Source organism: Grampus griseus (assembly GCF_964374135.1).
Source record: "Grampus griseus genome assembly, chromosome: 14".
Lineage (NCBI taxonomy): Eukaryota > Metazoa > Chordata > Mammalia > Artiodactyla > Delphinidae > Grampus > Grampus griseus.
The window spans coordinates 15799331-15813724 of record NC_139008.1 but is presented as its reverse complement, the minus strand read 5'-3'; the positions used below and the strand labels follow the sequence as shown (position 1 = coordinate 15813724).

The 14394-nt window shown below is 49.0% G+C and overlaps 1 protein-coding gene across 2 annotated transcripts in view; it reads left to right on the top strand.

The window, feature by feature from the left end:
• ITGAL (integrin subunit alpha L) overlaps positions 1 to 14394 on the top strand; it is a gene marked incomplete at its 5' end in the record, with an annotated part of 40767 nt that overhangs the window by 13089 nt on the left and 13284 nt on the right. Inside the window, 12 exons of one of the 2 annotated variants that reach the window (XM_082670011.1) lie at positions 55 to 128; positions 210 to 342; positions 4652 to 4803; positions 5139 to 5276; positions 5673 to 5870; positions 6014 to 6144; positions 8099 to 8259; positions 8365 to 8516; positions 10345 to 10434; positions 12769 to 12822; positions 12918 to 12988; positions 13316 to 13457. In XM_082670011.1, coding sequence (XP_082526137.1) covers positions 55 to 128; positions 210 to 342; positions 4652 to 4803; positions 5139 to 5276; positions 5673 to 5870; positions 6014 to 6144; positions 8099 to 8259; positions 8365 to 8516; positions 10345 to 10434; positions 12769 to 12822; positions 12918 to 12988; positions 13316 to 13457 — 1496 coding nt within the window. Of the gene's footprint in view, positions 1 to 54; positions 129 to 209; positions 343 to 4651; positions 4804 to 5138; positions 5277 to 5672; positions 5871 to 6013; positions 6145 to 8098; positions 8260 to 8364; positions 8517 to 10344; positions 10435 to 12765; positions 12823 to 12917; positions 12989 to 13315; positions 13458 to 14394 lie in introns of both variants that reach the window. The other variant, XM_082670010.1, reaches the window with a different exon arrangement.

The window sequence follows — 14394 nt, the reverse complement described above, 5'->3', positions numbered from 1 at the left end:
ACTGTTTTCACGGCTCCTTGGGTCTCGGCCCATTCTCCCTACCTCGTCCCTCAGGCACAAGCAAACAGGACCTGACATCCTTCAACATGGAGCTGTCCTCCAGCGGGATCAGCGCGGATCTCAGCAGGGTGAGTGGCAGGCCTGACACTACCGGCTGAGGGATGTGGTGGGAACGCAGCTGACCCACACTCATCTCCCTCCCTGGGCAGGACCATGGCATTGTAGGGGCCGCTGGAGCCAAGGACTGGGCTGGGGGCTTTCTCGATCTGAAGACAGACCTGCAGGGTGATACATTTGTTGGGAATGAACCATTGACACCAGAAGTGAGGGCAGGATATTTGGGTGAGTACTTCTCTTTTCTGCTGGGTTCTTTCAGCTTTGGGGAACCAGGGAGTCACTCAGATTGACTTTCAAAATAATAATGAAAGCAATTAAGCAACAACATGAACAAACTCAGTTTAAATATGGTTATAATAGTCTTCATTTTTCCCTTACTAACCCTTCACCTGTGTATTAATCATGTTTTTATTTTCTATACCTTATGAGGCTTTGACATCGTGTGGCCTTGCTAATCCTGGAGAGACTGCTCCTCCCAGGGCCAGCTAATTCCTACCAGTAGAAAACAACTTGCCTGGGAGCAGGCCTTCCATAGGCCAACTGGCCAATCCAGACACTGCATCCCAACCACCCTTTTATCTAACTTTCACACACCAGGCCAGTATCCACCCTGACGTAAATCACCCCAGGCCCAGGTACTAGATAACTGAAGACCACCTCTATAGTCCAGAGCCTGCCAACATCATTCAAACCGTCCAGTCCTAAGCTTGTTCCAACTTGCCTTGCCTCCCTCATTCCTTCCCACCGAAACTGCAGTAACAGCTCTGGGCCATTCTCCCCTTGCTCCTTCCACCCTGGGGCTTCTCCCATGTGGCCCTGCATGGCCTGCTGTGACACCTGCTTTGGGGAGCTGTGAGTGATAAACTTTTTTCAATGGCAGTGACTTCTCTGTGTCGTTACTCAGTTATACCTATAAATTAAATCCCGAGTCCACTTTAAAACAACCTGCCTCATCGGTGGGAGGACCAGCCCCTCCTCCGTGAGGCTTCCTCCCCTTGAATTGTCCAGGAACTCCAGGGTTGGTTCAGTCTCAAGAGTTCTCAGATACCAAGCACAGAGGAAACGAGGCTGGTCAATCCACCAACTGCTGTTGCTTCTCTCTGCCTCGTGGTGTCTTGTCCTGCACAGTCCTGGGGATGCTGTCCATCCAAGCCGATGCCAGTCTCAGGAGCAGAACGGCCTCACCCTTGCGCTTGGGGTTATAGCTCTTCTAGTTCACATTCAAAGAGTCAGCCTGTCTCAAGGCACGAACTGACTCCAAGAGCCCTGGGATAGGAGTGCTTCCAGGTTCTACCTCCTCATAGATCTAGAACCACCACCCTCCACCCTGCCTCACCCATGACCCTTAGCTGGGGGTGGGCTCAGTACACAAAGATTATTATTAAACTTTCAAAACACAAGATCTTATTAAATACTTTCCTCGGGAAAATTGGTGCTATTCATCGTGCATCTACTCTTACCCTTCTAAGGGAGACTGCCCTCTGATTTTTTCCTTGTTTTCCTTTTCTTTTTCTTTACTGAGCAAGTATTATGTGCCAGGCACTGTTCTAAGCGCATGGCACATATTAACTTATTTTTATCTCATTGTATCCTCCCAACAACCCTGTAAGTAGGTATTTTTATCATCTGTATTTTACAGATGAAGAAACTGAGCCCAGGAGACTTTAAATAACTTCCCCAGGGTCATAGACTAGTAGGTAGTCCCAGCCCCAAATCTGTGCTTAGTAACCACTGCACTTACACTGCAGCACCTACACTACTGCCTTCAAGGTGGTTTTCTGTTCTTCAGTATCCAGTTGGCCCTCTGCAGCTGCGGGTTCCACGTTTATGATCCATGGTTGGTTGAATCCCCAGATTTGGAAGCCGGGGATACCAAAGGCCAATTGTGGGACTTTGAGCGTCTGTGGTGGATTTTGGTATCGGGGCAGGTCCTGGAACCAATCCCCTGCGGATACGTAGAGATGACTGTACTGCAAAATAGCTGGCAAATTTGCTCACTGAATAAGAAGAAATAACCCAAAGTTGAATCTCGAGTTAGGCAGCCATACCACTATATACACGCACACAGATGTATGTATGTATGTATGTATGTATGTACATGTAGAAGTAAATATAATCTTGAGTGCCTACTATGCTACTATCCTTCAGATCTTAGTTTAGATCTCACTAACATGGTGTTAAGCATTTTACATCCACGGTCTTATTTAATCCTCAGAAACCCCCTATAAGGTTGATATTGTCCCAGTTTTTTTTTTAGACGAGAAGACTGGGGCTCAGACACATGAAGTAATTTACTCAAGATTATACAGCCAGGAAGAAGTAATACTCGGATTAAAACCTTGTCTCTCTGATTTCAAAGGGCAATTTCTTAACCCTTGTACTTCAGGAATATACATGAAGAAGCAGGGGAGTGATTCAGCCTCTTCACCAGTCCCCTCATGGGCTATAGAGTCTCAGACATCTGTTTTTCTCATTCACTTTCAACTGCTCTGAGCAAAGTAGGTCACGCGGAGGAGGGATACATTGGGAGATTGGGACTGACATATACACACTACTATACATAAAATAGGTAACTAATAAGAACCTATTGTATAGAACAGGGAACTCTACTCAGTACTCTGTAATGACCTATATGGGAAAAGAATCTAAAAAAGTGGATATATGTATATGTATAACTGATTCATTTTGCTGTACAGTAGAAACTAACCTAACATTGCAAATCAACTGTACTCCAATAAAAATTAATTCAAAAAAAATAAACAAAGAAGTTCAAATTGGGTCATCTTCAGAGCATTCCTGGGAGGTGGCTCCTGGCTCCTGCCCAATCCCTGGTCCAATTTCCTGCGGCATTTCCTCCAGCGTTTCATCAGTGTAGGAACAGAGGGCAGGGAACCTAAACCACAGGAGTTGTGAAGTATGTAGATAACCTCAGTGATATCTTGAAGCAGAGATGTTTTCAAGCCTCCTGCTTTTTTTTTTTTCTTGAGGTATAGTTGATTTACAATAACATATTTGTTTCAGGTATACAAGATAGTGGTTCAAAAGTTTTATATATTATGCTCCATTTATAGTTATTATAAAATATTGGCTATATTCTCTGTGCTGTACAATCACCACTCCTTATGGGTTTTTTTAAAATTAATTAATTAATTAATTTTTGGCTGCGTTGGGTCTTCGTTGCTGCGCACGGGCTTTCTCTAGTTGCGGCGAGCGGGGTCTACTCTTCGTTGTGGTGTGCGGGCTTCTCATTGCGGTGGCTTCCCTTGTTGCGGAGCATGGGCTCCAGGTGCACGGGCTCGGTAGTTGTGGTGCATGGGCTTAGTTGCTCCTCAGCATGTGGGATCTTCCTGGACCAGGGCTCGAACCTGTCCGTGTTTCCTACATTGGCAGGTGGATTCTTAACCACCGCGCCACCAGGGAAGTCCACCACTCCTTATGTTTAAATTTCAGTATTTTTATTAGGCTGTGTCTCCATGCTGACTGAGTTGTACTACCTTACCAAACGTTTTCACTGAAACGCATCTTTAATCTTTTCTACCAAATTTTTCTGCAAAAATTTTCACGCTTTGAGAAAAGTTAATAGTACAATGAATATCCATATACACTTCACCTAGATTTATCAGTTGTTAACATTTGCCACATTTGTTTATCTCTCTTTATATATACACATATATATGTAAAGAATAACATACATATGTATATATTGTTTTATCAGTCAGGATTCTCCAGAGAAACAAAGCCCATAGGATATATCTATATGTATATCTGTATCTGTATCTCTATATAGATACATAATTCTTCTTCTCTCTTTTCCTATCTATCTATCTATCACCTATAAAGAGATTGGTTTTAAGAAGTTGGGTCATGCAATGTAGGGGCTGCCAAGTTTGAAACAGGGCAGGCTGGCAGTCTTGAGGCATCTGCTGCTTTATTTTTAATCTTCATGCAAACTTTGCCTTCTTCTTACTAATATATTCCATTTCATTTTACTCTTTAAAAAGAAGGTAGGGGCTTCCCTGGTGGCGCAGTGGTTGAGAGTCCGCCTGCCGATGAAGGGGACGCGGGTTCGTGCCCCGTTCCGGGAGGATCCCACGTGCCGCGGAGCGGCTGGGCCCGTGAGCCATGGCCGCTGGACCTGAGCGTCCGGAGCCTGTGCTCCGCAGCGGGAGAGGCCACAACAGTGAGAGGCCCGCATACCACAAAAAAAAAAAAAAGAAGAAGGTAGTCTCCTTTATAAACCCTTAGGTGAACTGAACCTCAGGAAGATGTCTACCCTGCAGTACGCGGCCGCTTCGTCCTGCGTATGCGTGTTGTCCACAGTTCGAGAAATGCAGTCTTAGACCCTGACGGCAGGATTTGTACTCCTCGGAGCACGTGGCTGCTCTTCTCGGGAGAAGGTCTTCTGGCCGTCTCAATGCGTCTTTGCTACTAACCCAGCTTCTCAGGGTCTCTGCCGCCTTTCCCCCTGGGTTTTACCTTCGTCCAGCAGCCATTGTGTTCCTAACTCCAAGGCCCACGCTCGCTCTCTCCTCAGGCTACACGGTGACCTGGCTGCCCTCCCGACGGACCACGTCGCTGCTGGCAGCTGGAGCCCCCCGATACCAGCACGTGGGGCGGGTGTTGCTGTTCCAAGAGCCAAAGGGCGGAGAACATTGGAGCCAAATCCAGAAAATAGATGGGATCCAGGTGAGCGTGATTGCAGGGGCGTCCGCCCAAGAGGGGGTTGGAGTGACGCTAGTTATGCTTCCTGCTGTCTTCCGAACACGCGTGCACTTGCTGAGCACTCGCCCTGTGCCGAGCACTGTCACATTTGTTCCCCTGCAAAGCCTCTGAGGTTAGCCTTGTCATCCCCACTTGCCAACTTACGATCCCAACTTGTCTGAATTCATACGGGCTCTGAGTGGGACCCAGGACTTGGACCTTCATTTGAGGGCTTAGAGTAGGACGGATAAGGTGCCCTTGATGGGGAGGGAGGTGTCCTGCTCTAGGTTTCTTCCTCAAACGTCTTCCTCTCCCTGCAGATTGGCTCTTATTTTGGCGGCGAGCTGTGTGGCGTTGACATGGACCAAGATGGGGAGACAGAGCTGCTGCTGGTTGGAGCCCCCCTGTTCTATGGCGAGCAGAGAGGAGGCCGGGTGTTTATCTACCAGAGAAAAAAGGTGGGGACCAGGGCAATGCGTGGAGGCTGTGGGAGAAAGAGACTCCCGTGCCTTCTCTGGTCTCAGTTATTCTGAAAGCCTTTCCCTGCCTGATCCTGTGTTAATCAGACCTTTAGAACAACGACAAACGTTAGCAAATATGCAGAGGCGGTTAAAAATGTGTGCAAGGCCCAGTGCCAAACTTTTTATATAGAGGATACCTCGTTTGATTCTCGTAATCACCTTCTGGGATACTATGAGCTTTATTTTACAAATGGGAACATCGCAGCTCAGCAAGGCTGGGCAACTTTCCAAAGGCACAAAGTCACACAGATAACACAGGTCGGGAGTTCCCTGGCGGTCCAGTGGTTAGTGCTGAGTGACTGAGGTGGGACCTGTTGCCTTGCTCCTTCCCAGCTGGGGTTCGCCATGGTGTCAGAGCTGCACGGGGATCCCGGCTACCCCCTTGGGCGATTTGGAGCAGTCATCGCTGCCCTGACGGACATCAATGGGGATGAGCTGACGGACGTGGCCGTGGGAGCCCCTCTGGAAGAGCAGGGGGCTGTGTACATCTTCAATGGGCAGCAAGCGGGGCTGAGCCCCTGGCCCAGTCAGGTGAGGTACCCCGCCTGCCAATCAGAACCCATTCCCAGGCAGCTGGCAGCCACCAAGCCCCAACCCCACTCCTCAGCCCGACTCTTCCCGCCCTTCCACCCGTCCTCTCCCCAGCTTAGCATGAATCTCTCTCTTGGTCTCAGCGGATAGAAGGGACCCGGATGCTCCCAGGAATTCGATGGTTTGGACGCTCCATCCACGGGGTGAAGGACCTTGGCGGGGACGGCCTGGTAGATGTGGCTGTAGGGGCTGAGAGCCAGGTGATCGTGCTGAGGTAAGATGGGACTCCTGAGTCCTACCTGGGGATGATTTCAGTCCTCATCGTTTCAGCAGTTACGATGCACTAGGCATCGTCCTAAATGCTTATCGACATCGGCGCATTCGGTCCTCGGCTCAACCCTGTGAGTTTGGTTCTCCTTTTTTTTTTTTTTCTTTTTTTGCGGTACGCGGGCCTCTCACTGTTGTGGCCTCTCCCGTTGCGGAGCACAGGCTCCGGACGCGCAGACTCAGTGGCCATGGCTCACGGGCCCAGCCGCTCCGCGGCATGTGGGATCTTCCTGGACCGGGGCACGAACCCGTGTCCCCTCCATCGGCAGGCGGACTCTCAACCACTGCGCCACCAGGGAAGCCCTGGTTCTCCTTTTATACCGGCTTTGTGTCTGGCTCCAGGTTAAACAGCTGCTATTCAGTGACAGACTAGAATTTGAACCCAGGCCTGTCTAACACTAAAACCTCCTAGAGAGATGTGGGATGGCTTTAGAACCTGGTGACCTGTATTCAAGTCGAAGCTCTGCCGCTGACTTCTTGGGTGATCTTACCCCAGTCACTTTGCTTCTCAAGACCTCAGTTTCTTCATCTTTGAAATGGTGATGGCATTTCCTGCCTGACCCAGATCTTAGAGTCACTGGAAGCCTCATGTAACGTCATCTAGTGACTAGATACTGTCTTCAATACGGAACAAGTCATTGGCTACAGTGTATGTGTGGGGAAACATAATAAAAAAGTAAAGCAAATAAATAGATCATTACAATTGTGATAAGTGCCATGAGGGACATGAGCAGTGTTCTGTGAGAGAGAATAGCAGGGGAGACCTACTATAGGCTGGTGGCCAAGAAAGGCCTTTCTGAGGAACTGGGACTTGAAAGATGAGAAAGAGCCAGGCTTGCAGAAATCTGGGATAAGAGCTTTCCATGTCGAAAGCCCAGGAGGTGCCAAGGCCGTAAGGCAGGCAAAAGTGTGACGTGTTCAAGGCACGGAAATAGGGTCAGTGTGGTAGGAGGTGAGACTGGAGAGGAGGGACTTCCCTGGTGGTCCAGTGGGTAAGACTCCATGCTCCCAATGCAAGGGGCCCGGTTTCAATCCCTGGCAGGGAACTAGACCCCACATGCCTCAACTAAAGATTCCCCCGCATGCGGCACTGAAGATCCCACGTGCCACAACTAAGAACCAGTGCAGCCCCAAAAAAAAAGAAGACTGGAGACGCAGATGGTATGGCACAGACAGTGAAAAGTTTAGATTTTATTCTGAATACCATGGGGCATCCTTGAAAGGTTACTGGCATGGAAGCTCAATATCTTTGTTCCCTGACCAGGGATCAAACCTGGGCCCTTGGCAGTGAAAGCTCGGAGTCCTAACCACTAGACCACCAGGGAATTCACTGACTTCTCTTTTTATAAATTCATTCATTCATTCATTCATTTTTATTTTTAGCTGCGTTGTTGCTGCGTGCCGGCTTTCTTTAGTTGTGACAAGCGGGGGCTGCTCTTCGTTGAGGCACGCGGGCTTCTCATTGCGGTGGCTTCTCTTGTTGCGGAGCACAGGGTCTAAGCGTGCGGGCTCAGTAGTTGTGGCGCATGGGCTCAGTAGTTGTGGCGCACGGGCTTAGTTGCTCCGCAGCATGTGGGATCTTCCCGGACCAGGGCTCGAACCCGTGTCCCCTGCATTGGCAGGCGGATTCTTAACCACTGCACCACCAGGGAAGTCCCGACTTTTCTTTTTAAAAGCTCATTCTTCTGTGTGAGAAATGGGTCAGAAGGCTGCTAGGAAGAATTATCATTATGGGGAGCCCTAATGAATTATCATTATTATTTTCATTGCAAAGAGACAGTGACACTGAGGTCTGCTTTAGGGAAGGGGAGTCCTCTGGCCTCTGCTAGCTGGAGCCCCAGGTCTGGCTGGGGATGGCAGTTGAGGCCGAGAGAGAGCGTCGGTTGTTTCCTTCCCTGAAGCTCCCGGCCTGTGGTGGATATCATCACAACCATGTCCTTCTCCCCGGCCGAGATCCCAGTGCATGAAGTCGAGTGCTCGCATTCCTCCAGCGACAAGAAGAAGGAAGGCGTTAACATCACAGTCTGTTTCCAGGTCAAGTCTCTCATCTCCCAGTTCAAAGGTCAGTGCTACCTTCCTGCTTCCCAGCGCAGCTGCCTGCCCCAAATCCAGGCTCACGGCCCCAGGATCCGCCATCATTCAACTCTTGCCTTTCCACCCTGCCCAGGGCACCTGGTTGCCAACCTCACTTACACTCTGCAGCTGGATGGCCATCGGACCAGAAGCCGGGGGTTGTTCCCAGAAGGGAAACATGAGCTCAGCAGGAACACAGCTGTCACCTCAGTCAAGTCCTGCACTGGGTTCTGGTTCCACTTCCCGGTAAGGAGCCAGCAAGTCTGCTCAGGGGAGGGAAGGGGCGGACGAGCTGACCGCAGCGGGAGGCAGCCCCAGTGCCAGGCTCGGCTCCATCGCTGTCCAGCACAGGTCACAGGTCACCTTGATCTCCTGGTCCTACCGTTTCCTCTTCTGTATCACAGTAGTAACAATACCTTCAGCATATTTTCTTCTAGTCCTTAATCCACATCCATAGGCATTTTAAACATGATTACAATTGTAAAGTACTCACCATTTTTTCCCTACTCTTTTCACACATCATATATTAATGCTGCAGTCCAGCTTTCAGATTATTTTTAATGGCCACAGAATATTCGGTCCTATGGAATATTCAGGCACGGTGGTGTGTCACTATTTGCCAGGTACACGTGGTCATTTTTCATTATTATTATTGAAATATTTATTTATTCATTTATTTGGCTGCACCAGGTCTTAGTTGCGGCACTCGGTATCTTCGTTTGCCGTGTGGGTGTTTTATTATTAACATCCATCCCAGGGCTTCCCTGGTGGCGCAGTGGTTAAGAATCCACCTGCCAATGCAGGGGACATGGGTTCAAGCCCTGGTCCAGGAAGATCCCACATGCCGCGGAGCAACTAAGCCCGTGTGCCACAACTACTGAGCCCGAGTGCCACAACTACTGAAGCCTGAGTGCCTAGAGCCTATGCTCCGCAACAAGAGAAGCCACTGCAATGAGAAGCCTGCGCACCACACAAAGAGTAGCCCCCCGCTCGCCACAGCTAGAGAAAGCCTGCACGCAGCCACAAGGATCCAATGCAGCCAGAAATAAATAACTAAATGTATTAAAAAAAATGCACCCCAGAAAGAATTTTTTTAAGTTCTTGTTGTTAGTAACTGCCAAAATACCCAAATTCCGTTTGCTTATATCTGTTCTGTATGAAATAAGCTTGATATTAAATTTTATTCTGGCCTCAAATATTTCATAAGAGACTGAATACGTGATTGGTATACTCAGTATAAGATTTTGAAGTTTATTTTCAAGTTTTTATTATGGGAAATTTCAGACATACAAAAGTAGAAAAAGAGTTTAATGAACCGCCAAACAGCCATCACCCATTTTCAACAATGATCAGCTCACGATCTCATTTCGTTCAGAGCCTCTCTGCCTCCTCATACCCGTAACCCGCATTACAAGATTTGGAAATTTTAAACATAACTTTGCCAGAGAAGAGGCACTGTGACATGATGGAAAGACTTTAGACTTGGGAGTTGGACAGATCTGGGTTCGCTTCCCAGTTCTAGTCCTTAGGAAAATTGTGTCACCTTTGTACACCTCACTTTCCTCGTCTCTGATGTGGGGATAATAATGCCGACCTCTTCAAATTGGGGGAACCTTTAGGTGAGGACAAAAAGTCCTCCAAAGTGAGCGTCTCCAAAGTGTCAGGCACTGGTAATAACATAAAAGACTGAGACCCACCCCTGTTGTCAAGGAACTGGGATATTCTACTTATTCTAGAGTATTCTTTTCTTGTGCAAACTTTGATAATGGTTGCCTAGAGGAGTTTGACAAAGATTCAGGGACTTCTGTTAGGACTCAGTGGGGAAAAGTGCCGTGGTTGATGACTGATGTCTGCCTTGGGATTGGGGCTGAGGGATGAACACTCGTACTGAGAAGCAAGCTGGGCATGTCATAAACACCTGATGTATAGTAAACATCCCTCCACTCCTGGTAAGGTCTCAGACAACTAGCTACTGGAATTTCATCCTTTATAAAGTATGGACAAGTTGTGCCTTTAACTGGAAGTGTGGTAAAGGTTAAATTCATGACATAGGGTGTATTCTTATTGCCCTCAGGTGTGCACTCAAGACCTCATCTCTCCCATCAATGTCTCCCTAAATTACTCTCTCTGGGAGGAAGAAGGGACACCGAGGGACCAAAGCGCGGTAAGAAGAGATCAGCTGGAGAAACTGATAGGAAATAAGGGAGAACAGAAGTTCAATTTGTCAGGACTGTATTACGTTGGCTTCAAGCAATAGAAATGAAATATGCTTACTTAAGCAGAAAGGAGTCTATGGGAGTTTGTATTTAAGAGAAATTTGGAAAACTGGGATTGGGAAGATGGAGGAGCAGGGTAGGTGGAGGCTCTGGGGGCTCTCAAGAGGAAGAAATAATGGATGGACTTCCCAGGGCACGGCCCCTTCCATGCGTCCCTCTGTGCATCAGCTTCAGACCTCATTAGGCTTCTAACCTGGGAGAATACTAACAGATGCAAATTACAGGGAGAGAACACCAGAAAGCCTAGGACCATCCCTTATCTGTGGAAGGACAGGGTATCCTAATTAGCCTTCTCGCCCAAGGGTATTCCGTTGAGGGCAGGTAGTTCCCTCAAAGCCTAATTGGGGTGCCCTTGTTATGTAAAAGAAGAGGAAAGCACTCTCTAGCCTAGTCTCCTGGATCCCACGCTCCCTACCCAGTGCCGAAAGCCTAATTTCCTCTTCTGAAATCCTTGACACTCAGCTGGTGGTTTGGCTTCTGTCGGAAGGCGGCAGGGTCTGATGGAAAGAACCTGGGCCTGGAAGCCTGAAGATGTAGATTTGGTTTTTTCTGGCACAAGCAGGTCTGTCTTTCTTTGGGACGGTTTCTGCATCTCTGCATTCTGAGGTCGCTTTCAGGGCCAGAGCTCCGTGACTGATAAACACTCCTTCTTGTGGTTTTTGGCAGCTTGCGCTGAGTGCCCTGCCCCGCAACCTGCCACCCACTCAGGATGTATAGGGACAGCCAGCAGTTTCTCCCATCGGCACTAATTAAAAGAATAAAATAAAAAAGTCAAACTGTGTGGTGCAGCAACTCAGGCTTCAAAGGAGACCTGGGAATTCCCTGATGGTCCAGTGGTTAGGACTCCAAGCTTCCACTACAAGGGGCACGAATTCGATCCCTGTTTGGGGAGCTAAGATCCCGAAAGGTGTGTCGCCCGGCCAAAAATAATAATAATAATAATAAACAAATTAAAGGCTAATTTAAAAAAAAGAGAGAGAGAACTGAGGTCACAGTTGTCAAAAAGTCTTCCTGGGGGAAGTGTCCTTTGTTCCGGATCTCGCAGAATGAGTAGATTTTGCGTAGGTTGAGAGAGAAGAGGCACGATTTTAAGTTCGGGGGAAATGGGGAGGTGGGCTCAGCTTCTGGCAGGACAACTGAACAAGACAGAGGCCCTGGATGCCCCTTTGGGGACAGGCTGTGGTCTGGTGGGTGGTGGGGAATCTGCGTGGGAATGTTGGGGTGGCTGCGAGCAGTCAGCGGAAGCTGCCAGGAGCCCCGCCCTTAGGGGAGGGTCTGGAGGCTGCTTGGCAGATGGCCTGGAAGTGGAGGAGGCTGGAGTCTCTTGAGAACATACCGTTGATCACCCATAAAACACTCCTGTGTCACCATTACCCTCAACTGCCGAATATGGCTTGCGAGGCTGGGGGGAATCTGCACCCTGCTTCCCTCTCCTGCCCCTCCTGACACGCGGCACTCCCGCCAGTCCGAGCATCTTCCTGCTCCTTACACGGGCACAATCTCTCTTGCCTTGGCCTTCACGTAAACTGTTCTTTCTTCGTCTCTTTCCATTCTCTTCACCTGGCTCCCTCCTCCTCACCCTGTGGATTTCAGTTGAGATGCCATCCCTTCAGGAAGCTTCCCTGATCTCCAAGCGTAGGATAGGATCCCCTTCTACATCCTCTAAACATACCCTGTACCTGTCCCATCCTCACACTTGAGGATGCCGGGCCGTTTCTCCCACCAGTCTGGGAGGACGGGCAGTGTGTCTGTTTTGATCTCTGCTGGGGGGGGGGTCTGGCCCAGAGCAGAAATTCTGGAAATGTTGAAAAAACTGGCCTTGATCTGATAAGAGATGGAGAGCTGGGGTTCACAGAGGAGAACCACGGGAGGAGCTAGTCCCAGGCAGGGGAGTCTAGAGGCTGCGCGGCCAGGTGCTGCTCCCAGCAAAGCCTGGGAGAACCTGGGGGAGCTGCTCTGTCAAGGCCCAGATCTCATGGCCAGGACAGGAGGTGGACACCCTGAGCCTCCCTCAAGGAACTGCCACCAGAGGAGTGTGGCACAGACAGCCTTGGGCTGAGTTGGGAGGTTGGGGCCTGCCCCGGGAAGGCGTTGGCTCCTGAGAGGGCCCCGACCACAGCCAGCCCAGCGGAGCACCAAGCTCTGAGCCCCTCCAGCTCTCCTCCATCAGTTCTGCTGCCTCAACTATTCTCTCCTGTCTCCCCCTCCTCCGTGCTCAGCAGGGCAAGGACATCCAGCCCATCCTGAGGCCCTCACCACACTCGGAGACCAAGGAGGTAAGAGGGGAAGAGGGGCAGACAGAGAGGCCAAGGTCCAATCCTCCTGGGTGTGGGGATCTGAGCCTCCTGGTCCTTTCATCTTGGCCTTCCAGATCCCTTTTGAGAAGAACTGCGGAGAGGACAAGAAGTGTGAGGCTAACCTGGGGCTGACCTCCACTGCAAGGTCTGTACGGCCTCCTATTTCACTCGATGTTTTCCTGAGGCAGCTCCTGTGTATAAAAAGAACATAGGACTTCAGGTCGGAAGACCCCCACGGCCACTGACTCCGTTTGTCGTCTGGGCCTTAGTTTCCCCCTCTGAGAAATGCTGGTGCCTTGCAGCTCTCCTATCAGGAATAGACGAGATCGCAAAACTTAAAGCCTGTGCATAGGAGCTTATTTTTGTGTATTTCTTTCTTCTGGCCTACCGGATCCCTCAGTTCTGAAAGTCCCCACCTCTGATCCTGCTTCCTTTGTTGGCCCCCATAACTTTGCCCTGATCCTCCCCCCAGATCCAGAGTCCTGCGTCTGACCCCCTCCGCCAGCCTCTCTGTGGGGCTGACACTGAGGAACTTGGGAGAAGACGCTTACTGGGTCCACCTCAGCCTGAGCTTCCCTCGGGGACTCTCCTTCCGCAAAGTGGAGACACTCAAGGTGAGCGAGAGGGTGGGGTCTGCCCGCAGACCACGTGCCAGGCTTGTCCTGCCTCTTGGAGCCCCAGGCGGTCAGGACAGCCTGAAGATGTGGGCGGAGGTCTTCGGACCACCTCTGGGTTCTCAGCCTGATGGCCACCCTCGAGCTGTGTGAGCTGAGATACAAGGTTCATCCTCTGTGAGCCTCGGATTCACGACCAAGAAATGAGGCTGGGGACATCACAGGGTTAGAGGGTTGCATGAAATGGAGAGTGTGACAGAGGCTCATGGACCTGGTGACCAAGAAGTTGTGCACAGGTTCAGGGAGACTGAGCTACCTTCCTCCTAAAGGTGACCAACTTGTCTTTGAGGGATGGCCTGGGTTGTTTTATTATTTCATTATTTTTTTCTTCTAATTTTATTGAGATATAATTGACATACAGCACTGTATAAGTGGAAGGTGTACAGCATAATGATTTGACTTACATACATCATGAAATGATCATCACAATAAGTTTAATGCATATGCATCATCTCGTATGGATACAAAATTAAAGAAACAGAAAAAACATTTTTGTGTGTGATGAGAACTCCTAGGATTTACTCTCTTGAGCTGGGTTATTTTAAGTGCAACTTTTATTTTTTAAATTATTGTTACTAAAGTAATACATAATCACCGCAGAAACTTGGAAATTACAGAGAAGTTTAAAGAAGACAAACACCCGTACTTATACAACCCACAATTATGACTTTTAATATTTTGGTGTTTATCCTTCTGTTTTTCTATACACATAGGTACAAATTATTGATACATTGTATATTTATTCTATATTTTAACTAATTGGCATTTTGCTCTCCATATGGTTATTTTTCCTCCATGTTTTTTTTTTTTTTTTTTTTTTTTTTGCGGTACGCAGGCCTCTCACTGTTGTGGCCTCTCCCGTTGTGGAGCACAGGCT